A 25,519-nucleotide genomic window follows, 5' to 3' on the forward strand; every position below is an offset into this window, starting at 1 on the left:
ACATTGAGATAGAATCTTGCCAATTATACTTGAATCACTACACCTAAAGTGTAGATTGTATGATCGGTTCTAATTAAAAAATATATATATATATATATATATATATATAATGATATGATATTTGGCAAGATAGTGCAGTTGACACTAATAGTGTAATAGTATATAAATACCTTAGTGTATGAAATACCCTAAAAGTGGTATAGATATCTGAATTATTATAATAGATGGCCTATGATGTAAGAAAGTTATGATGGTACCAATGAGAAATGTATTCAGATATCATAGTAAAATAGCATGTGAAATGTAAGTTAAAGGAATTTTATGATACCGGTACACAATGGAACCGATGAATAATATGCATATGCATAATGGAATGGACTAGTGAATAAGAGATCTGAAATATATGTACATTTTGATGTCGACATAATGAAATGATCATAAGTTTATCATGGACCCGAAGTCCAATGAAATATGGATTTTTAAATCCACAATGTACAGTGTTTTGCATCATTTTGAGTCTTATATTCATGTACATGTAAGTCATAAGTTAATGGTTTATTGCATATGTATGAAGTTGTTAGATGTATTACTCACTGTATATTTTGTTTAATATGTTAATATGTTATCATGTGTTCTATATCTCATATTGTATGCATTAGTTTCTTACCATGACTGTCGTTTATGTGAATGTTCATTCAAAGTATAGTAAGACATATTTACAACTTTGATGAAAATTAGAAAGATATATTTATATTCCAATGGGCTTATAATTATTGATGACACTGATTTAATTGCATGTTATGAATCATGTAAGATGAGTTCCTGAGAACTTATATACGACATATTTAAATATCCAGCCCTACAAAGTTTATATTCTTGAATATTGCAATTACTAACAAACTCTTGAAAATTCAATGTAACTACATCATCGACATCTCAACTTGAAGTTGAGCATATGAGAGTTAATGAGATTTACTACTTGTATTTGTAAGAGAGCTATCGTGTCAATTATGAAACATCTAAAGAGTATAATGGAATACTTATGCGTGAGAAAGTTTTCTTATGGTCCAGAAGAACCATGATTAACGTATATAATTACATGTGTTATATTATAATTCATATGAGATTGAAAAATGACATTAATAATATCAAGTTTTTCATCAAATTATTATTAATGAATGTTTGATCAAATAATGATCATCAATAACGACTTCCAGAAGAAGTCATAACCGCATAAGTTTAACCTTTAAATCAACTGTTAAACAAAGATTTGAAATATTGATATTAGAGATAAACACATGTATGGTGAAATGAAGACACTTCACATGTTAACGTGAAGACTTGAAGATGCAATTTCAGTTTAGGAGGATCGAAGATCATATTAATGAGTGATATTTTACTGCATATGAGAAGATATACAACATATTGGATTCATTGTTGCGGCACTATAAGATCTCAAGTTATGTATTCATCAGGGGGAGAAAATACGCGCTGCACTCTTTTTCCCTTGACCATGGTTTTGTCCCACATTGGGTTTTCCTGGTAAGGTTTTTAATGAGGCAACATCTCGAGCGTATTACGAAGAATGTTGTACTCTTTTTCCTTAATTAGGTTTTTATCCCATTGGGTTTTTCCTATTAAGGTTTTAACGAGGCACAGTATTCGATAATGGACATCCAAGGGGGAGTGTTATGAAAATATTGTGTGGATATCCATTATCCTCTTTGTAAGTTTCCGGATTATTCTAGATCTAGGGTTTATTGTTATCTAAGCAAACCCTAATTATTATATTCTGTGTATATATACCCCTAATATATGGAATAATATAGACAGATCAATTCTCTCTCAATCTCTCATCTTTCCCCCTTATTTCACAACAAATACTACTTAATGATTAAAAACCCTAAACCCCTGAATCAGAATCACTTCTTCCCTCATTTTCTTGCTTTCTCTCTCTTACACTCACAAATTCTTCTCGAAAACTTTTTGAGGCTCACATTTTAATTCAGGGTAATGAATTACTTTTCTTTTTATTTAATTGCATTATTATCTGTTTAAATTTTAGAAAAATTTAGTTTAATTGGGTCAAATTTCATGGAAAGATTGGGGTTTCGATTTGATTTGTGAAATTTTGGGGTTTTTTAATTTCATTTTGCTGAAATTTATGGTCTGATTTTGCTATAATTTACTAATCCTTTGTAATTTGATTAACTTTTTTCAGGTTAAAAATGGCCAATAACAACATACCCCCTCAGCTAGCAAAAGAACAGGTACCTTGATTTCCTGCATAAATTTATATTGATGATTATCAAAATTGTGATTTGTAATTTAGAAATGGTGTATTAATGTTAAGATGCATGTTTATTTAATTATAATTTCATGCATTATATTGATGTCGCGATTTTAGTCTGAGATTGGATCAATGAACAATATTGGATTTAAAATTCTTTTGTGGGAATTATTGGGTGGATAAGATACATAATCATAGATATCTTGCTTAGTGTAGAAACTCCGTTATTGCTAGTGCTTAAGAAGTGTTGTTAGTTGCATTAGTGCCAACTGCCAAGGTTTAATAGTAGTATGGAAATATATTTTTTTGTTATTGGATTGTGGCTATCCTTTTTAGTTTTAATTAATCACCGAGGTTGATATTGTATGTTTGCAATTGCGTGACAATGTTTAGTCTATCTTGCTCAGAATTGGCGATGCGTATTCATACTGATTTCCTATGCTCAACTTTTGTGTCGTATTCAATCTTATATCGCCATGGATTTTGTTTCCTTATTAAATTGTTATTGTGCAGGTCATGTTTATGGCTGAGAAGGAAATGGAGTACAGGGTCGAGCTATTTAACAAGTTGGTAATTTTAACTTTGCAATGCTGGACATTGTTGTTACTTGTTAGATAATGTGATTTTAGAGTTTGTTTGTGTGTGTATGCTGTCATAGTTTTGTGCATTATTGCCATTAAGGGTTTAGGGAGCCCAGCAGGTAGTCTTTCATGTTCTTTGGTTTTAGGTCTTTGCAAATTTGAACTCTGGATATTCTACATGACGTTAAGACTTTGTAATTTGTCTGACTTGTTATGTTCTTATTATCTGCTTCAGGCTTACACAGACATGCTTTCGCAAATGCACTGATAAAAGGTACTTATTACTGAAGCACCCATTCCATTTACTTACGTTAGCTCTTGTATGTATAAAACCAGAGAGCTTATGTTGATGCTCTCCTTTCCGCTTTCAGCTACAAGGAGTCTGAACTGAACATGGCTGAAAACAGTTGCATTGATCGCTGTGTCTCAAAATATTGGCAGGTAATATCTCTGTGTTTCAAAATAATGTGCAATTTATTTTCTTGATCTCTTGCCAATTTATAGTTCATCATCATCAAAGTACTATTCATAGTTCCTCAATTGTATTCTAAGAGATCTTAGATTTCATGTATTAGTTTGATATAATCCTCTGTATCCTCTAAATAAGGAAGATATACATTTTTGTCATCCCTTTGAGCTGTGTAGTCTTTTTTGATTCTGTCACTTCTGTGTGCTTTTTAACTCTATTTTTCCAAAATGACCTTTGTTGGAGCTTTCCGTACTTCAGGATGCTAAAAAAGTTACATTAGTAACTTCACTTGGTGGGTTGGAGCTCAGTATAGTTATTTTCTGCTCTTAAAAGACAAAAATTTAGCGTCGATGATGACTATGAATATGAATAAATGAATAACGCTTCTAGTCTTTAAGTCCGTAATATTTTAGCCTTGCCCTTTATACAGATACTTACCACTTATGTTTGCCACTGAAAGGGCATACTTAAAACAAAGTAGCTTATCCATCTGACATGATTGGTAGCAGTACTTCTGGCTTTTCATCACATAATTCACAGAATTTTCTGTATTTTTGTTTGGGGGTTCAGGGGGGTGGGGATGCCAGGATGGTTTGAGGCACTCGTTTTGCAGGTTGCATGCCATGAGGGCCCTATTGGAGTGCTGCAATTATTTGTCTATTAATTAAAACCATTTTGTATGTTATCAGGTGACTAATCTAGTGGGCCAGTTGCTCGGAACAAACCAGCCTCCCATGTAAATGGTGTTCACTCTATTTAAGTAATCACTACTTGCTTGGACAAAGCCGCGGAAAACAAATTGATGCTGTTGCTATGCTGTGGAATCAATGATACCGTTGCCTAAAAATTTTGTTTCTTTTGAACTGAATCATACTTGTTTAATTTGCCTAGTGATGGCAATACTCCTAATGATTTCGATACTAGATATTGGTGGAAGGCCACATTTGATCATATGTTTTGTGTAAGGCTCTAAGTATCATTCCTTGAATTGGAGTTTTCTTTTACTGAATCCCAGTTCCAGGGGTTTGTTTTTGTTATCAAGCAATAATCACAGACGCACAGTAGTGAATTTCAAGATGCTTAAGTTTGACTTTACTTTAAATTTTCCGGTTCATTGATCATAGTCATACTCTCTCTACTACTAGTGAGGGAAAAAGCAAAGATCTGATTCAAAAAAGGAGGCTGAATTAAAAAAACTTCAAGCCATACGATATTGTTGTCCATAATTATTTTGATTAACTTCAAACCTTTTGAAATCGTTGCCCTGAATTATTTTTATCAACTTCAAACTTTTTTATTTCGTTGTCCGGTTGTCCATAATTATATTTAGGGAGGTCATTAATAGTTAGAATTATCCACTGTCTTTAAAATGTTGATTGAGACGTTTATGTATACACCTTTTATTAATCAAGGCCACCACAAGTCTTTGTATGCTCAGGGGGTGGTTATAATTGGTTCCAAGCAACCATATATGAACTTGGGATTAGAGCTGTTAAAAGTTGACCCGACCCGAAAAACTGACTCAAACTTGATTATTAACCGAACCATCTAAACCCGAAAAAATGGTGACCCAAACCCGATCTGACCTGACCTGAAACCAACCCTAGACCCGAGTTGACCCGAGTATATGAGACCTGAACCCAAACATGAAATGACCTGGAGATGACTCGACCCAAATGTAACCCATAAATTATTGACCTGAACCGAACCCGATTTGAACCGAAATCGACCCAAACCCGTTTTAACCCGTCAAAACCCGAATTTGACCCGACTTATTAATAACCTGACCTGAATTCAACCCGACTTGTTCCTAACCCGACCCGAACTTAACCCAACCTATTACAAACCCGACCTGAAATAAACCCGACTTGTTATTAACCTGAGCAAAATTCAACACGACTTGTTATTAGCCCGACCCGAATTTTACCAGACCTATTACTAACCCGACCAAAAAATTCAACCCCATCTGTTACTAACTCGACTCGAAATCAACACGACTTGTTATTGACCCGACCTAAATTCAACCCAAATTGTTCCTGACCCGATTTTAAATCACCTTAAATGCAAATTGTTCATGACTCTATTTCAAATCACCATAAATCAACACCATGGATATTAACATTTAATTTTGGAATTTTTAGACTAATTTTTGCCCGGAAATAAAAATTGTCGAAATGTTAACCATGGTCTATAATATCCTCGGGAAACCAATTGGGTGGGTTGAAAAACCCAGTTTGTCTTTAAACGACCAATTTACAGGTTTATAACTTGCACTGATTTCATTAACTCAAACCTACCACGATCTTTTACGACAACATATAATGATTATAAATGGTTCCAAATGGCAATATATGACCGCGAGATGTATCCCCTAAAATTTTAAGACTTTTCGACACCAGGTCCCGCAACCTCTAAAATTTCGCAAAATGCATGGATTTAATTTTGGAATTTTTTGAGTTTTTTTCGCACGGAAATAAAAATTGCGAAAATGTTTACCATGGTCCCTGATATCCACCGGGAGTTCAATTGGATGGGTGGAACCATCCAATTTTCTTTTATACGACCAATTTATCGATTTACAACTTGCACCGATTTCATTAACTCAAGCCTACCACGAACACTTATGACAACAAATAATGATCATATATGGTTTCAAACGGCATTATATGACCCCGAGATGTATCCCCTAAATCTCATTGCTTTTCGACACTGGTCTCAAAAACCTTCGAAATATCTCAAAATACGTGGATATTAGCCTTCAATTTTTGAAATTTTTGACCATTTTCACCCGGAAATAAAAATTGACGAAATTCTTATCATGATCTCTAATACCCTCTGGGAGTCCAATTGGGTGGGTGGGACCATCCAATTCATCTTTAAACGGTCAATTTACCGGTTTACAACTTGCACCGATTTCACTCAGTCAAGTCTACCACGAACATTTATGACAACTTATAATGATAATATATGGTTCCAAACGGCATTATATGACCCCGAGATGTATCTCCTAAAATTTCAAGACTTTTAGACACCGGCTCCTGAAACCTCCAAAATTTCTCAAAAAACGTGGATATTAGCCTTTAATTTTGGAATTTTTTGACTAATTTTTCGCCTGGAAATAAAAATTGCCGAAATGTTTACCATGGTCCCTAATACCCTCCGGGAGTCCAATTGGGTGGGTGTAACTATCCAATTTGTCTTTAAACAGTCAATTTACCGGTTTACAACTTGCACCGATTTCATTAATTCAAGCCTACCACGAACACTTATGACAACAAATAATGATCATATATGGTTCCAAATGACATTATATGACCCCGAGATGTATTACCTAAAAATTTCAAGACTTTTCAACGCCAGGCCTGAAACCTTCAAAATTTCTCAAAAAACGTGGATATTAGACTTCAATTTTGGAATTTTTTTACTTTTATTCGCCCAAAATTAAAAATTGTCGAAATGTTTACCATGGTCCTTAATATCCTCCGGGAATCCAATTTGATGGGTAAAACCATCCAATTTGCCTTTAAATGGTCAATTTACCGATTTACAACTTGCACTGATTTACCGGTTTACAACAGCCAATTTAATGAACTTGCACCGAACCCGACTTGAACCTAAATTGACCTAAACCCGTTTCAACCCGTCAAAACCCTAATTTAACCCGACTTGTTACTAACTTGATCTGAATTCTACCCGACCCGTTCCCAACCCGACCTGAATTTAACCCAACCTGTTACAAACATGACCTGAAATCAACCCGACTTGTTATTGACTTGACCCAAATTAAGGCTGACTTGTTATTGACCCGTTGCAAATTTTACCAGACCTATTACTTACCCAACCCAAAAATTCAACCCGATCTGTTACTAACTTCACTCAAAATTAACACGACTTGTTATTGACCCGACCTAAATTCAACCCAAATTATTCCTAACCCGATTTAAATCACCTTAAATGCAATTTAGACCACCTTGTTATTGTTAATTAAAGCATTTTGTCTAGGGAGACCAAGTCGATCAAGGCCAGCAAAAGAAAGGAGAAGCATCCTCAAATTTAAGAGTTAAATATTGTATATATTTGATGTATGGTCAAAGGAGATAATTATCTTCCTAAATTATAGACTATATTTCCCTAGTATATTGCCATATATATTATAGTCAAAGGAAATAATTAGCTTGATAAAAATGATAATTATCTATTTATAGTTAGTTGAACTCGAATATGACCCGACTTGGAAATCACCCGACCTGATTGTAACCTGCAAATTATTGACTTGAACATAACCCGACTTGAATCCGACATTAACCCAACTTGGAAATGACCCAACCTGATTATAACCCGCAAATTATTGACTTGAACCGAACCCGACTTGAACCCGATAATGACCCAACTTCAAAATGACCCGACCTGATTATAATCCGCAAATTATTGGCTTGAACCAACCCGTCTCAAACCCGAGAATGACCCGACCTAATTCTAACCCGCAAATTATTGATTTGAATCAAACCCGACTCGAACCCGAGGCTTACCCTAACCCGTGAAAACCCGACCTATTGTTCACCCGACCCGAATGTAACCCGACCTATTATTAACCCGACCCAAACCCGATAAGATGTATGACCCGACGTTACCCAACTCATGCACGACTCAACCCAAACCCGACCCGCATAGGTTATTGAATTAATCTGAATTGACCCGGCCCACTCTAACCCGACCCGTTTACTCGAATTGGCAGCTCTACTTGGCATACATTGTCTGCCGTCATTTGAATTTCCATCGCTTGAATTTTCAAGACTGGATTCCGAAATCTCCAAAAATATTTTATTTCGTGTATTATAGCCTTTAAATTTGGCCTTCATGGAATATTTTTGGACACGGCAAGATGATGCATCCACATGCTTCATGGGGTTCCAAAAAGCCCCCCAGAGCCAACTTGATGCCCACAACCATCTCATTTATGCCTTGATCCGTCCCTCATTACCATGTCTTTATTAAGCAATTCAATTAATATACAACAACAATCCTTATTTCAAATATCACTTTTTCTTCATACCAATCTTTCTTCTGAAGATGCTTCATTAACACTTTAACAGTAATACGAGAAAATTCAAAGCAATTTTCTAAAATTCTAAAGTGATCCTTATAGTTTTAAAATTGCTTAATACTTAAAAAATTGTGATAAACTGGGTATTATTTAGGGACGGATGGAAAAGTAGCAATGCAAATCAGACTTCTCTTGCTTTGAGATAAAAATGAAAATGTCAGTCAATACAACCTTTGTATGAATTTATAATTCTAATTACGAAGATAAAACTCACCACTCAGAAATTTCAAATAGATACAATAATTATGGAACCTTTAGAACCCAGAAAAATAAGAAAGCTCTATACACAATTCAGTTTTTCTTCCATTTGGCCTCCAACGACGTTCCATCTTTGAGCGTCTCATGGGCATCATTGTCCATCCCGAGGCTGAAGAGAGCGGCAGCTTGGAGATAAAATGCAGTTGGCCACTCAGGAGATACTACTTGAGCTTGCATAGCATCTGCTAGTGCTTCTTGTAGCATATTGCTCATCAAGTAAGACAAGCAACGTCGAGCAAACACCGTTGGTGAAACCATTGTCCCATCCTCGATAAACTACCAGAATAGCAGATAGAGTAATAAATATCAGACCTTTTAAGTACATGGTTTACAATAGCAGTGGTTAGTGTATAAATCTAGCTACTTTAAGGTTCTTTTTGAGCTGACCATGTGGTGAATCAGTGTGAAAGATATCATGCAACCAAATTCTAAGAGATGTTCGATATTTACAAAAAGACTATTTAGCACAATTTTTATCCCTTTTCTTACAGAGTACGAGTACTATATTGGGAGATGTAACAAACTTTTTGGATATCCTACTACAGAATTTCCACCATCCCAAAAAAAATGTAATTGGATTGGCATAAAATTAAGAATTAGTAACAAAAAAAGTTAGTTGAAATTATTTAAAAAAGAAATGTTGGGAAAGAAAGAGAAAAAGATTTTATGGAATCATGGGATGGATAGAGAAATCGAAAAGGAGTAGAAAAGTGTGTAGTTCTTTTTTAGACATCCCAAGATAGAAAGTATAAAGTTCATTCTAGGACAAAGGGAATACATGACACTATTAGTTTCAGACAAAGGAAAGTAAATTCAATCAAACATTAAATCCAGAATCACCGCGTTTAGTAAGAAAGAAGCAATGGCCTAGAACAAATTACCTGTGTGTAAGATTTAATGGCGGTAGCAAAATCTTTAGCTCTAAAAGCACTGTCTCCATGTTTCTTGCAGTTTAGTGTTTCTTGAATTTGACTCGTCCACACTTGGAAAGAAAGCTGAAACAAGATTCGCAATCTCATCAGATCGATATGAATGGAGTGGAGATTTCAAGTGTAGGTGATGTCACGATGATGCACAGTCATAAAACATGTTAATCAGTTGGCAAAATTATGTAATGTCCTATGTCTTACAGGAGTAAACTCTGGAATTTTTTACAAAAAAATGTAATCATTGGATGGTTTCTGCCATACTGTTGGGATCAGAATCAGCTCTTCGCTCGTTTATGGATAAGGGCATTTTCATAAAAGTTGTTAAAGAGTTCATTTACTGCCCATATTAGTAACAACAGGCAAACGAGAGCATGTTCTTTTTGAACAAATTCTGTATCAAGCCAAGGGATGAAATCTTTAAAAATAATAATTATAATAATGAAATAAAATAAAAACAGAGAAAAAATAACTGAAAAAGAGAATTCCTAGAGACCGTGCAGCAATTATAAGCTAAGCAGGACCCAATCTAATTCTACGCATAATGGTAATTTTGCAGACATAATTAGCTATTTAGCTGTGCATGACCCAATTTCATCACTACAGACAATATCATTATGGTAATTTTGCTGCAATTATGAGCCATGCAGGACCCAATCTGCTCTATTATCTAAATTAATTATGCTGCACCCATTATATAAGACATGTGAAAATCTGATAAAACAGCAAATCAGGAACTACATGATTATACCAAGCTTTTGAAGGTCCCATTGGATAGCCTAGTGGTTGAGTGCCTGTTCTTTTTCATGAAAACTGGCAGAATTGAACAGCCAACTTACTTCCACCATCCCAAGATACCAAGCCACATTTTTAGTTCATCTCAAATGTGATAGGCCAGTTTCTAATATATTAAGTTCAAATTTGCAATTATTCCACATTACCCTCGTAAAATTTCTAGTAAAAAAAGACCATTATATTTTAAATCAAATACAAAATTCCAGAAGAAAAGAAAACGTTTGTGGGACGAAAAGTTCATGTAGTAGACAATTGTGGAATTCAGCTAAATTTTAAAATAATGACCTCAAGTGGTCCATTATTTAAGGATGGAGCCCATGGATCCAAATGGAAAGATAAACCCTCTAAAGTTTCCCCAAATATAGAAAAATGCACTCGACAGATACTATGTCATAATAATTCTAGACACAAAGACATGAACTAATTTGTTACATATTCTGCTTGTACACCCAAACACCCAACACAAAAGATGAATATAAATGACAAAAGACAAAGAAGCCTACCTCATTTGCAATCCCCTCATCGTCCTTGTATCCAACATCTTCTAATATTTCGTGTATGGCTGTAAGATCCAATCTTGAACAGGCTTCACCAAGAGGAGTTAATGACAATGAATCCTTTGGAGATGCAGTTCCATGTGAAATTCCCATCAGAACATGAGAGGGAACCTGCCAAATTTCATGGAAAAACACAGAAGAATTAAGAATTCTGCTGTTTATCTATTTCTATGCAAGGAAACTTCTACCTGTAGGCCAATTTACTACCAGAAGCTTTACTTAGTAAGCTAACCAAAATGATTGTTTCATTTTATCAGTATAATCTGCTTTTGACATGTACTAATACTATTACCAAAGAACAAGGCAGAAGAAATTATTTTTTATTGAAAACAAGCCAAAATAATTAAGCAAGAAAAAACCAATGTCTCAGGAGAGGAGTTAAAATTAGGCTCACCTCAGTTTCTTTCTGAAGTGGAGTAAGAGCTGTCACAAGAGATCTGGCATTAGGCCTCTCACGAGCTTCATACTGCAAGCAACGTGATGCTAATCGTACTAATTCAGTTCCATCATCATTTGAAAAATGGCCCTCTAAATTAGAGTCAATTAACATCGAAAAGTTTTTCCCACGTATGAGATCAAGTGCCTGGGAAAATCAAGAGAATTCTGCGTTAAAAAATTTTGTGTTCCCAAAACATATGAGAACCATTTGGATTGGTGTGTCAGAACCTAAGGCAATTAGAGAGCCAAAGTGAGCTAAATAGTTTACAAGATATATACTTTTTTGGGAGAGGGGGGTAATTGGAGGGTTGGAGAGCGTGATACGATACTTAACATGTTTCATAGTTTGACAAAATTTAATACCCAAATCCTACTTCTAATGTATTGCAAATATAAATCATTCATGGGAATATGTCAATATGACATGCTAAGCCAGCTCCAATAAGACGACTTACAATTTAGCCCTATAATTATTTCATGAAAGCATTTTGATGAAATTAGGTGTCTAATAAAAACCAAATCTCAAGGATATTTGGATACTAATATATGAGTTCTCTAGGACTCTTAGATGCTTATTTATTACTTTCTAGTTCAAGTGGAGTTACTGGAGTAATACACTGAATATAGGGGTTAATGAAGCATTATTTAAGAGGGCACAAAATGGCATGACACACAGTAAGTTTTATGAAAATACGAAGTTTACATGGCTTGGCGGTATATGTTTCCCACTGAGCAGGTCAAGCAGTAAGGTGCCAAAACTGTAGATCACACTCTCTGGAGAAATTCGACCTGCCAATTAGAAAGCAGGGCATTAGCTTCCTAGAGAAAGCATGCTTTCAGAAATTAGCAGCTCCATTGCAACAGCTTTATAACGTTCTCTGCACACATAACTAGGGAGAGACCTTCATTATTGAATATACAATTAGCAATGAGATCAGGACAAGTCAATTTTGTCATGTATACCATTCAGCATAGTCTATATTTACGGCAAAATGAATCATTAAGGAAGGGCCAGGTACCTGTCCTCATGTACTCAGGAGGAGTGAAAGCCAAATTTGTACTATAGCTTTTGCCATCTCGGCTGTTTTTCATGAGGCCAAAGCAAGAGAGCCTGGGATTACCATCCTGTCAAAAGCTGAGTCACGACATAGAGTATATGGAGAAAAAGGATAGAGACAATAGCAAAAATACAAGTTCAATTGTACCTGATCAAATAGAACTCTATAAGCATTAAGGTCATGGTACAATGATCTTCCTTTACTGCTACAGTATTCCAAGGCTTGTGCTAAACACAATGCCACTCTCAACCTCATAGCCCATTTCAAAGGCTGATTTTCCCCTGAAGTAAATAAACAGTTTGAAAATTAAACCAAAATACAATAGCATCATCAACACAACACCTTCATCCATGAATCGGAATCAACTACACGGAAACTCTATTAACAAAAGAGCTTTTCTCACCATTTAAGTCTCACAATGAGCTTTGTAAAACTGATGTGCACAAACGTACCAAAACCAATCTTAATCAATCCAAAAAAGAGAAAAAAAAAAAACTTAAAAAATTATTTTATCATATCGACATTGCCCAAAGTTCTCCTTGTCTGTTTGAGAGTCCTAAGAAGATTACACCAATGATGTGGTGCAACCCTTCATTAAGAATATACTGGTTGTACATTGATTGTTGTTAACTCTGACACAAACAATTTAGATAGAGCTTTTTTCCCTTCCCGAAAATTAATAATAGGCATAAACTCTAGTATCTTCAAGCAACGTACCGTGGTAAACATATCTCATTGATAACATATCAAAAACACAAATGCAGTGCCTATTTTCAACACGAAACATACAAAGTCCCTTTGACAGAAAATTAACAAATGCTAGTCATGGTCACAACATTTCAATCTTAAACAAGAAAGTTATGAAAAGAGATAATACTCACAATGAAAGAGATGCTTAGAAAGAGTTTCATTGGGCATGAACTCAGCAACTAGCAATCTCTCATCACCCTCACAACAACACCCAATTAAATTTGCCATTTTCTCACTTCTCAGCAGCCCTACTGCTCTTGCTTCCTCCTACATTTTATATCAAATTCCAATCAAACATCCAACTATACCAAATAAGCAATTTTCTCCTAATTAATCAAATTTGACAAAACCCCATCAAAAATCAAGAATATATATTACAAACCCATAAACAAAAATTGCTTAAAATAGCAATTAGTTAATACCAGAAATTGCCGAGTATCAGGCCAAGCAGACCTGTGGAACCGTTTGATGGCGATCCAACGGCCATCATTGAGCTTCCCACGATACACAATATTAGGAGCTTTCTCACCATGTTCAGAAACAATGTTCTCCGAAGAAAACCCAGAAGCAGCAGCTCTTAACTCGTCCAATTTGAACTCAGTAAAACTCGGTTGAGACTCACTTTCATCTTTCCCTCCGTTTTCTACAATCACCCAGAAATCAAAAATATGTGAACATCAAAACCCATCAAAGATTAAGCATAAAAGATCAAATTTTTGGTGATTATTGAGCTTAAAATGAAATATTAAAGACCAAAAATTTTGAGATTGAAATAAAAAATTACCAAGATCGGAGTAATGTGGAGCATGACTGTGATGAGAGTTGGACCACCAGCAAAATGAAAGTTTAGAGCAACGAACTCCCATTGATTTTGTAGAGATAGAGAGACAAAGAGCTGGATCAGTGAGTGTAGTAAAGTTTAAGGTTGGGTCTCAAACTTTCTGCTAGTTTTTTTGTGTTAGTGTGATTTGAAAGGGTTTTACAGAAAAAGGAGAAATCAGACAGACAGAGGAGAGAGAGAAAACAAGAAAAATTAAAAAGAAAATTAAAAAAAAAAAAAAAAAAAAATCATAATCAAAAACAGAGAAGATGGAGAAAGTAGTCCTAATCTTTTGAAATAGTACTCACTCCATTAGTCCATTTTAGTAAAAATTTGTAAACGGTTATGTTTGATTCAAGTGATTATTTCCACCTTTCTTGTAAAGGGTGGATAGTGTATAATCGTTAAAGCGTAGTTGTGTAAAATCAGTTCAATTTACTTCACTTCAGTTCAGTTTTTAATTTTCTTCTCTTATAAAATATTTACTCTGTAGTTCAGTTTAGTTCATCTCATCTCAATTCAATAAATCAGAACTGGCCCTAAGTTAAACTTAAGAGATCAAAAAAAAAAAAAAAAAAAAAAACTCAATAGACCGTCTATTGTTTTGTCACAAACTTTTAAAGGTGATTGTGTGGCCAATTATTATGAGGAACGGGTTACTTTGTTAGTGTTATAATGGTTACTTACTCGATTAGTTGTTACTAAATCGGTTAGGGGTTACTCAGTTAGTGGTTACTTGGGTGATTAGGAGTTATTAAGTCAGTTAGGATTACTAAGTCGATTAGGGCTTATTCGGTTAGAGATTACTCGCCAATCAAAGGTTATTTGGTGTGTGTCAGCCGACCACACGGTGTGTTCAACTTTAATAAAAAAGTTATGCTTGGAAATTTTTTTTGCTCCACGATGTCTATAATTAAACATTATAACTTCTTTTATAATAAGTTGATTTATATATAAAAAAAATTTAAAACTTGTATCATTGTCTTTCAATTGACAAGTACGAAACAAATTAATTCATCGTCCTTTTGCAATCAATTTTTGATGAAATTTTTAATCCCTTTCAATTTTCCACTAATTTATCACGTTCGCTACTCACCACACCACCCCCTCAAATCAAAGCTCTTACAAGTAAGAATTGGTCATTTTTTGTACGGAGCACAGTAGATACGGAGTAGTTTTGTAGTTGCTCGTTAGACTATTTAGTCAATTAGGCATTAGCTTCTACTACGTATTAATTTGGTTGGTACTAATAAAATATCTATGATGCTCTTATTTTGACTAAATCTAGTTCTTCTTTACGCTTTCGATATTTTATTCCTTCATTATATTAAATCTACTTGTTTCACTCATTCGGTCACCAAATAACACTATATCTTTTAATTATCTCAATTTTATGCGTAAATAGAATCCGTAATATCAATAACAAATATTTGAAAATGAAGTAAAGCCTTGTTCTTGATCTGTTTTGTTATGTTGAATCAATCTGCTCTACTCTACAGATATTTGCTCTACTTTGCTTGTTCAGAAACTCAAAAGAACATGGCCTTAGGATGCTCTATACACTCTTTACAACCATTGTTGTACCTATTTTCATTTTTTTTTAAAAAAAAAAAATCGGAGTACATATCACGTGTTTATAGGTATAATATAGAGTATGTTATTACACTAACATATTTTATTTTATTTTTTAGGTAAGAATAATGAAGTATATGTTAGGGCAAAAACCTTTCATAAATCACACATGAGCCTTCATTAACAAGTTAGGCCCTTTAATCCTTTATGAATTTGAATGGAAAAGTGAGGAGTCTTGATCCCAAATTATGCTAACATAGTGATAAATCCCATTTGTTAGTCGTTGATCTACTCCGTATCAATTAGAGTACAATTTAATTAGTACAACATTAATATATCAATTATTAAAAGATATTTATGAACATATTTAATTTTTAGTGTGTGTAAGAACTATAAATGAAACTCACGTACCAAGATGGGGCCCACCTAGAAATCTAGATTTCTGGTTCATACGTACGCAAACATTATTAATAATTCAAGCTCATGGACATCAATACACATGTAAGTATTCAAACATGGGTAAAGGTGGAAAAAGGACTTGAGCTTTAAAAAACCCTACACTAGAAGAGTTGACCGAAACGGCCAACAATGTGTGAAAACATTATCCATTTTTATTTTATTTATTTAATTCCCATCTATTTATTTGTACTCCTATATTGTTTCATGAATATTGAAACAATTCCATCTTTGACATTATTGTTATTTGTAATTAAGAAATTAAATAGTTATATGGTACTATTATATTCATCTCGATTTATATATTTTTATAATATCTTAATATACTACCTCCGGTTCAAATTACTCGCAACTTTGGAATTTTTTATATCTCACAAATAATACCCCAAAGTTGCGAGTAATTTGGACCGGAGGTAGTAATTTGTTTATAATTTTTATTGTTATATACTTTATAATTAAATAATTAACACTACCTCTATTTCTTATTATTTGCAATAAAAGGGTATTTATTAAGAAATAAATATTTTTTTTTTGTTATAAATAATATAGTAAGAAATGGAAGTTGTATATTTTGGATTTCAATTGTGTTTTGGAAAATGTAATTTTTATGTTACAATAGAGCATCTACAATAGTTATGCATGAAGACCTGTTAGAAATTTCTAAATAATTGTTAGCTACATGCTAGCCATTGTGGAACAACAACCTCTTGTAGCTAAGCCAAATTACATAACTCTATAGAGTTATGTAGTTACACTCCACCCAATGCTATTATTTTATTTATTTATATATTTTATGAATTTGTTTGTTTATTTATTTATTATTTTATATTCTTATGGTTTATTTATTACAAAAGAATTTAGCTTACCATTATAGCTTAAATCATATAGCTTAAAAATTTATGACGTGATAACCCAAAACTACATTTACATGTAGCTAATCGTTGTGTATGCTATGATATTATGGATGTAAAGGAAATGTATCTTAAAAAAGCAATATTTTTTTGTGCATTTGGGAGCTCCATGAATTGATGAAAGCACAAAATATGATTCTTATTTGGTGAAACCCAATATAAGGCACACTATCACATGATGTAGTGGGGCCAAATGTTTTTCAATAAAAAAATAAAAAATAAAAAAATAAAAATTCTGAATCGAAATCCCCTTAATTATCTCCCTTAACAGCAAGTGGGGACTTGAATTTCATTCCAACCCAACCATACACCTTTCATTGTTACAAAATTTATTAGAATGGATCGATGTTACGTTGTTCATTTAACACCAAACTAAACAAGAATCTAGCCATCTAGTTGCCTCACGATTTATTACTATCCATTTAAAGATATGTTGACTCCAATTCTATACTTTTTATTTCTTCATTAATTTGATCATTTATAGCACGACTTTAATAGAAGTCCTAAATCATCAGAAAAATTGATTTGCAAAGAACTACGAAGCAGTATTTTACAATCGATCATTTATAATTCATGTTTCAAGTGTTGAAGTAGGTATGTACTTCTTGCATCTTTAGCTAGAATTTCTTTTTATATTTTTATTTTTAAGACAATCAACATTCAAACATGAAAAACTTTTATAAACAAATGGAGTATAATATTAAATAATTTTGCTTGTCTTCACAAATGATAATAATTTTGAACTACTTCTTCTCATTTATTTTTGTTATGCAGAAAAATTTGTAATCAACGCAAATATAAAATGTAGGAACAAATTGAAACATATGTTACAAACTTAAAACCATACACTTCACTACTTTAGTACTACTTCCATTTGTTTAGGATTGTTGGATATTTCATTTGGTGGATCTTCTAAATGACCCTTAGATTCTATACCGCTCACAACAAATACAAAAAGAAATGAAAAAAAAAAATACAAATCTTTAGCTATTAAATAAATAAAAATAAAAATACAACCAGTTATCAAATTTAGGCCATGGTCTACCGATAAAAAGAGTCTAATAAAGAAAAATTCTGGTAAATTCATAATGTTCTTCCCAAATGAGCTATTATATTGTTGCATCTCAAATAATTTTGTGCTGAACCTGCGTCATATTATCGTGTCGTGTAAGAGTTTGCCAACATTGCGGAGCCACTTATCAAACATGCATGGACCATTTAAGTTTTAATGTCGTAGTATAATGAAGAAAAAGTTAGAAGGCAGCTAGCAATATTGTAACAAGGAAGCAAATGACATTGCCGAAAGGAAAACATGCCTAATAATCTAATATGGCTCCAATAATGGAGCAACCCTTAGCTTTAAATATTATGATACACAAGCTAAGATTTTAGCTTGAGCATTTCCCTCTTGATCAAACATTTCCAGCTCAAATTAGGTCACCATCTCATTAAATTCCAACAGTTATTAGGGAAAACAAATAAAGAATAATGAATAAAAAAAGGAATAAAAAGTCATACTTGTTTTGCCATAATAATGTTTGATGTCTGTAAAATCCCATCATATATTCCGTCAGAGCTTTCCCCCAACAATAACAAAAAAAGCAAAAGCATGACTTCACTTCTCTTTATCAAAAATTACTCTTTTTCTACTCCTCTGTCTCCGTGTGTGCATGATAGCTCAGCTTTACACTCTACCTTTTGCGACTCCTTCCTCTATTCTTTTTTTAATACCAGTATAAAACACTTATTGAAACACGTTAGTATGTGATAAGTGTAACACTTTTTATACGCGGAAGAATCTCCTAAAATCGAGTGAAAACTGAAAAGCTTTAACCACTTGAATTATCTCTCACTCTCATAACTTTAATCTTTTAATTAGTACATATCTTAGTATTCTATATTCATCATCACATACACGAGTCCTTTTTTTAAGTCAAGTACTTAGAAGTTAGAAGTGTAGACGTGTAGTTTTACTTACGTATTTGTACCGTAACCCTAGAAATTTTGGACTTTTGAACTCCAAGTCCAGTCCAAATAAATTTTGAACTCTGAAATTTTAGTTCGAATCTGATCCAAACTTTTTCTAGCCCAATCCAATTCGATAAGTTTGGATCGGATTGGACTTTGGACTTTTTCCTAACCACTTATTATACCCATAATTAATTGCTAGTGTTTTTCCTTTCAAGTTGTAGGGTAGATTTATATTATGTCCCCTAACTCCCCTTACATCAGTAACATTTTGGAGTCTCAAAATCCTTTTCTACAGAGAAGATAAGTTACTCATTTTTTACTGGATCTTGTGAACTTAATCCGAACAATTGCAAATTTAATGTGATTTTCGGCGGGTGTCTATTGCTTGAAGAATTCACCATGGACGATTGTGATTGGGATGGTGGTGGATCTTCACCTTGCTAATAGTTCAATACTGTTGTGCGATTATAAAACAGCAAAGACATGCCAGGAATCCTTGGTACCAGAAAGCGGATGCAGAAACCGAGCAGCAAAACATGGAGGCAGCTGCATCATTTTGTACGGAGTATCAAATTTTCAATCAACCCATTTTGCACAAAATTGGTAGTAAAATTCATGTGATCATGTCTCAAGGAATCTAGTCAAAAACAACAATTGAATATTTTTCTAATTAAGTACTACTAGTACATTATTAGATCTCTGTAGATACTTTTTTTTTTCTCTCTAAAATGCACACTTACAAGAAGATATAGTTCTACTTGTTTACTCCAACGCCTTTTTAACTATTTTACAGAAACTTATTTATCAAAAGAGATACTAATTGCAAGATAATTATTGCTACCTTTATCCATTACCGGAGTTGATCCCTCCCCGCCCCCAAACTTTCGAATCACTCCATTTTTCTGCCCTATAAACTTCCCTGGGGAACAAAAAAAAAGGATAAATATATGATCTAATTACTATAGGAAGAAGTTCTAAGATGCAGGGAACTTTCAGGCATGAGAAAGCATAGCTAACACAACAGCTTCACCGTGCCCGGGTGAAATCCCTGGTAAGAAAACCCTAGACTCTCCCAACAGGGGAATGGGGTGGATATGAGACATATCTTGCAGGAGCTTCCCCTTGATATGATGCCTTTGTTCGCATAGCAACCTCAAAAAGGCCTGCCTCATTACTGATTTTTTCGACACTGCTGCTCGGTTCTGAGATCTCAGGGGGTCTTCTACTGTCTATAAATGATATAGAGATTGCAAATGCTTGTAAAAGTGAGAGTGATGAACTGAATTCCACCGAGTATATTCTTTTCTTGAATGGCGCCAAACTCAATACCGGTTGGTTATCTTGCCCCTGTAAAACAATGTTTTAACTTTCAAGTTAATGCTCAATTTATCTCAAAAAAAAAAAAAAAAAAAAAAAAAAAAAAAAAAAAAAAAAAAAAACACTAATGCTCACTTCACCCATGAGGGAAAAAAGATTTTATTTTTAAGATGAATAAAAGTTCAGAATGCAAACACAAAAGTACACAAATCAATAAGGATCCTGCTACTGCGATGGTAACGGGGTTTGGTGCTACACAACACAACCCATACCCCCTAAATGATCCAGGCTGCTTTTAAAAGACCCTTAAAACATCATGCCAATAATCATATTAAACTACGACCCCAAAAGGTCATATATACAGTGCAAAGACGGAGTGAAAGGCAGGAAAATAGTTACCTGGGAGAAAATTTGAAACTTGTCCTTGTTCAGCAACATTCCAGAAGAACCCATTTTCCTTTCATATTCTTTATGATTCGTATGCACTCTCAGCTGACAACCCAAATCCCATCCACCACAATCACATGATCCACCAGACCTCCATCTCTCGGCTAGCGTAGATATTTCTCCTTTACTAGGTACTGTATGAACACCACCTGGAAGGATGACAGTTGTTCTTAAGTTCAGACTTAAGCGTGATTGCTGATGCTGTAGATTATCACTGGAGTCAGCAGATCTCATCTCCTCCAAATTCTCTCTGGAATCTTGTAACAAGTCTAGCCAGTTATAGCTTGACTGGTCATCTTTACTATCATCTTCAGTGATGATTTGTGGAAGCTTCACAACAATGGCTGCCAGCTCATTAGTTGGATGAAAGTCAGTAGCATACTGATCTCCATGCCCAACATCCACTGCAAACAGATCAAACTCTCTGGTGATATAATTACCCGCATGGCCATGCTTGGTAAAGAAACTCGGGGAATCTGAAACCTTCATTTGTGCCACAACATTTGGAACATAACCATGACCATCGCCTTTCCCTCCTTGATTAAACCAATTCCCACTCCTTTTCTTAACTTCACGGATGGTAAAGAAAGTGTAAGTCCAGCTATGATGACCTTTTCCTGGAACACTAGACTTCCTCACAGTGGCAGCTAAAATGTTGCTTTCATTGTCGATGGCAAAAGTAAACAGAGGAAGTCCATTCTTAAATGATACCTGCAGAAGAGCTTGAAATGATGACGAACTATTTGAATTATGATGGGCATCACTAGAACCCATTTTATTACCACTGGAAGGCCTTGATGGCTCAGAGCTGTTCGATGCTCTGGGCTTAAGAAGGGGATCAAGCAGCCTTCTTAAAGGACTAGACCTACCTCTATTACTATCAGTAGACAACTTATCACTGCAAAAATTATCAATTGATACAGAAGCAACCACCGCCTCTGACCCAGATTTCGCAACAGTTTCTTTTGAACTTGACCGAAGGGGTGAGTTATCTCTGGAACCGGCACTCTTAATCATCTTTCCCATTGCAAAACTTAATCTGCGAATCGGAGATGGGTTTCTTGCTTTCGGAATGGACTCTGAACCTTTTCTTGTGTCCAACTCTGGAAAAGGCTTCACTGCAATTGCACTCCTAGACCCAGCAACTGGCTTCTTCTCCTCCGCATTCCTGCTCCTGGATGGGCTGCTAAGCATCCTAGCAGGAAATGATAACATATGTGATGCTTGTGGGGCACCTTTGACCCCTTGTGCATTGTTCTTGGATGAACTGTCAGCTACCTTAGCTGAATGAAGTGACATATTTGACTGTTGAGAAGGCCTTTTGACCCCATCTGGAGACTTGGAACAAGATTCAGATGGCTCAGACTGCTTTCTGTGTTCATCTTTAGAAGGAAGCCGGGCCCCAAGATTGTTTCCACCTAAAATGCTCCTCTGACATGGCTCTACTGACAATCGACCATCCACGGTAAAATTAGACATGGCAGTCAAACTAGAGCATCTATGTTCCGATGGATCCCTAGGCATGTCAACAACCCCTGAATTCTCCCTTCCGGAGCATTCTTGATAAGCAGCACTCAACTTCGTTTCTTGTGACCTTATGGTTTCTTTGGCAGATTCCATAATTTGAATCTTTGTTTTTCCTTTCCAAGGCGCCCCAACCTCATACTTATTGAAGTTTTGTTGTTTTCCGATTTCGGAGACAGATTTCAAGTCAGGCTCTTGTCTTCTACTTGGTTGTACAGCTTGTACTGCTCCAAAAACCCTTTGTTGTCTGCTCAAATTGTTGCCAACCGTATCAGTTGAATCTTGGAATTTCAGGGTATTTCCACCATAAACCTCGGAATCTGGCGAAGGTCTCCCCCCTGCATATACCTTGTGGGGATGAGATTGAGGCACAGGAGGTTGCATCCTTTGACGAGCTGGAGAGCAGCTGTGACCTCTTCCAGAAGAAGATTTAGCATCTCCAACATGGTTTTCCTTTGGTGAAGCTTCCAGTGGAGATTCAAGGGAGAGACGGTGCAACCTTTGACGAGCAGGGGAGCAGCTCTGACCTTTGCTAGAATGGGTTGATGAGCCATCTGTTGAAAAAAGAGAGGTGGTGCTACTAGATGGAGAGCACCCACTTTGCTTTGTAGGCAACTGTTTTTGGCTATACCGCCATTTTTCTAGGCGCCTCCAGTCAAGGACACCAACATTCAGTCCTTTCTCCTGAAAATTCTTTCCTTTCTCCAAATAACTTGGTAAATTTGACATGTATCTGACCAGTTCGTCCTCTTTAGAGATCCTTTTATCTAATACCTGACTTTGTTGGCTACCTACATATCTAGGCAAGGAATCATCTGGATTTCTAGTAATCTCGTGATGAAAATCAGCATATGACAATTTGTGTTTATCAGACAACAATATATCACGCAACTTTGTACCTTGACGAGTACGAGGAACAAAATTAGTCTCTGGAGACGTCGTGCATCTCCGATCCCTAGAAATACTCCTAATATCACCAAGATGGTCCATAAAACATACAAGTCAGCACAAGTCAGATCCACTTAACAAGAAGTACATCATTTGGTCATGTCCAGCAATCAGTCCCACATTCTGCCATTGTTCTCAACTGCACATTGACATTTTCAAAAGCAAAATACATGAGCAAAGGAATAGGTGAACCCATCTAAATTAAGACGTGTATTACTAAGAAGGCAATTCAAACCTGTACAATTCAAAATTACACAATTAGAGATTACAAGTACTATCTAAGTGGTATAGCAAACATTAAGAGTTACTACTCTGTCCTTGAAATCAGCTATGACAAAAGAATTAGGTGATAAGCACCTTTCACAAGAGTCAATACTAAGATACAATACAAAGATGCTTTCTCATTGCTCAAGCAATTTCCTAAGCCATACCACAATTCGAGTTATTTATCAGCTACAGCTGAATCAGCTTCTGAAAGGGCTTAAGTTCACTTAACACCACGCTACACTACAAGCATATTGCGAAATACTTCATACTCCTTCAGTTACCTTCCAAATTTCTTGGTCACAAACATTGAACATACTCACCAACCCCTTTCCATACTAAACACCGCAATCAAAGGCCATAATCTCTTCATTTCTAGTCATTCGGAACCATGAAATCATCACACTCCGATGGAAAATGTACTATCCTCGAGTACATTATACAAGTCAACAATTACAAATTACTCATCTTTCTCAATTTCCCACTTCACTAACTCTCACCATGAACATGCCCACCAATATCTGTTAAACATCATCTTTATGACAAATTGACCAAATCATCATAAAATTGCTAAAGATTAACAAAAGGTTAACAAGTGATTAGGTAAAACTATACCTGAAAGTACACAAATACCCACCACTACAAACACAAACACAAAGACAAATAAAATGGACCTGAAGCATAGAAAACGTGTGGTCCATTCAAACTGATGATGATAAACTCATAATTAAAATTAAAGCAAACTTCTTTTTTTTTTTTTTTTTTTTTTTTGAAACATGTACAAAATGACAAAGATCTCCTTGCCCCCTAATTTGATCTTAGCTACCTAAAATCCACTATCATTTTCTCAAATTTAAAATCCCAATTAATCAAGAAGCACAAATTATTAAAGGGTACAAAAAAAAGTTGGAAAAAGAGAATATATGAGATATAATTAGAAACTACAACTCTATATTACTATATCCTATATAGCAATAACTACTGCAATTATTGTAAAATCATAGGAAAAAAAGAAGCTTCATTTTCTAGATTCCAATTTTAATGCATCAATGCAATTAATATTACTCATCAATTGCTACCAAAACGTGGAAATCTATCAATGTTCCAAGGTTCCAAATGTCATAAATCTTTCCGAGCAATAGACCGGCAAGACTTTAACCAACTAAGCTAGTCGACAACCCGAGTTTCTAATGTCATAATTGTAACTTAGTAACGAAAAAATTAGGTTGGTCTAATAAATTAAGTTTACTAATCAATAATAAATCTATCCCCCGAAAAAAAAAATGAACGGCTAAAAAAGAATCTAAAACAAACTCGCATATTTCCTGCCATTATTCAAGGAAACTGAAACAACGCCTAATTTTTCCCAGATTACATCATTTCCAGATTAAAGAGCTTCAGCAACAAACAAAAACAAAAATAAAAATGCAAAAAAATTACAAAAAACAGCCAAAAAATCAAGAAAATTAGTTACCTGAGTAAGGAAGTTGAAATGCAGAAATATGGGGGAGAAAGAGGTGTCGGCAAAGTAGGAAGAAAAGAGGAGAGAGAAAATAAGAAGAAGTGAAAAAATGGGAGAAGGAAAAGCTGGGAAAGTGTGATCCAAATGTAGCAGAGTGAACTGACAATGGAGGAGAGAGAAAATGAGTGAGTGAGTGAGATGTGAGAGAGAAGGAGAAGATGAAGAAGAACTGAAGAAGAGAGAGAATCTGAGGAAGTTAAGAATATCGGTTTTACTTTTTTATATTTTTACTGGACTTTTCTCTTTTTTTTTAGAAAAATAAAATAAAATGGTGGGGAGATTATAGATTAGTGAGAGGAAGAGAGATCGGACGGATGAGAAATGGAGAGAGAGAGATCGGAGGGTGGAGAAAAGGAGAGAGAGATAAGCGGAAAGGTTGTGTCAAAGAAGGCGCGGGGTTTGCGTTATGGGACCCTATTTTATCGACTCTTGCCTCTTGGGGATCACTTTCCTCATTTACTTGAATTTGTTTGCATTGTTTTATTTTTAAGAAACCATGTACACTCTTAATTTGTGTCATCTTCACTTTGAAGTTATAAGT

General features: G+C 34.8%; 3 protein-coding genes across 3 annotated transcripts; 1 reads left to right on the forward strand and 2 right to left on the reverse strand.

Annotated features, from left to right (window-relative positions):
• Positions 1–1,855: 1,855 nt before the first annotated feature.
• Positions 1,856–4,424, forward strand: LOC110683377 (mitochondrial import inner membrane translocase subunit TIM10-like). Its single transcript, XM_021859733.1, has 6 exons — positions 1,856–2,010; positions 2,222–2,270; positions 2,804–2,856; positions 3,107–3,145; positions 3,243–3,312; positions 4,030–4,424. The coding sequence occupies exons 2-6, from the start codon at positions 2,229–2,231 to the stop codon at positions 4,078–4,080; spliced, it is 255 nt and encodes an 84-aa protein (XP_021715425.1). The 5' UTR covers positions 1,856–2,010; positions 2,222–2,228; the 3' UTR covers positions 4,081–4,424.
• A 4,128-nt stretch (positions 4,425–8,552) lies between these two features.
• LOC110683376 (probable serine/threonine-protein kinase BSK3) lies at positions 8,553–14,396 on the reverse strand. The gene is made up of 10 exons (XM_021859732.1): positions 14,011–14,396; positions 13,649–13,869; positions 13,358–13,493; positions 12,624–12,757; positions 12,438–12,543; positions 12,122–12,207; positions 11,375–11,563; positions 10,927–11,091; positions 9,584–9,697; positions 8,553–8,978 (listed from the first exon to the last, which is right to left on the reverse strand). Exons 1-10 carry the CDS (start codon positions 14,090–14,092, stop codon positions 8,736–8,738), a joined length of 1,476 nt encoding a protein of 491 aa, XP_021715424.1. The 5' UTR covers positions 14,093–14,396; the 3' UTR covers positions 8,553–8,735.
• A 5,296-nt stretch (positions 14,397–19,692) lies between these two features.
• On the reverse strand, positions 19,693–25,519 carry LOC110683378. Its single transcript, XM_021859734.1, has 3 exons — positions 24,931–25,519; positions 20,673–23,331; positions 19,693–20,303 (listed from the first exon to the last, which is right to left on the reverse strand). The coding sequence occupies exons 2-3, from the start codon at positions 23,232–23,234 to the stop codon at positions 20,019–20,021; spliced, it is 2,847 nt and encodes a 948-aa protein (XP_021715426.1). The 5' UTR covers positions 23,235–23,331; positions 24,931–25,519; the 3' UTR covers positions 19,693–20,018.

This window comes from Chenopodium quinoa, unplaced genomic scaffold (genome assembly GCF_001683475.1).
Source record: "Chenopodium quinoa cultivar QQ74 unplaced genomic scaffold, ASM168347v1, whole genome shotgun sequence".
Lineage (NCBI taxonomy): Eukaryota > Viridiplantae > Streptophyta > Magnoliopsida > Caryophyllales > Amaranthaceae > Chenopodium > Chenopodium quinoa.

Excerpts from the sequence above, each read along its gene's own strand:
- LOC110683377 (XM_021859733.1), top strand. The coding sequence starts at position 2,229 with ATGGCCAATAACAACATACCCCCTCAGCTAGCAAAAGAACAG. Across the intron at positions 2,857-3,106 it reads AGGGTCGAGCTATTTAACAA|GCTTACACAGACATGCTTTC; the intron begins GTTGGTAATTTT and ends TATCTGCTTCAG. Across the intron at positions 3,146-3,242 it reads CGCAAATGCACTGATAAAAG|CTACAAGGAGTCTGAACTGA; the intron begins GTACTTATTACT and ends TTCCGCTTTCAG.
- LOC110683376 (XM_021859732.1), bottom strand. The coding sequence starts at position 14,092 with ATGGGAGTTCGTTGCTCTAAACTTTCATTTTGCTGGTGGTCCAACTCT. Across the intron at positions 12,758-13,357 it reads TTCTAAGCATCTCTTTCATT|GGGAAAATCAGCCTTTGAAA; the intron begins GTGAGTATTATC and ends TATTTACTTCAG. Across the intron at positions 12,208-12,437 it reads TCCTGAGTACATGAGGACAG|GTCGAATTTCTCCAGAGAGT; the intron begins GTACCTGGCCCT and ends TCTAATTGGCAG.
- LOC110683378 (XM_021859734.1), bottom strand. The coding sequence starts at position 23,234 with ATGGACCATCTTGGTGATATTAGGAGTATTTCTAGGGATCGGAGATGC. Across the intron at positions 20,304-20,672 it reads AGTTTCAAATTTTCTCCCAG|GGGCAAGATAACCAACCGGT; the intron begins GTAACTATTTTC and ends ATTGTTTTACAG.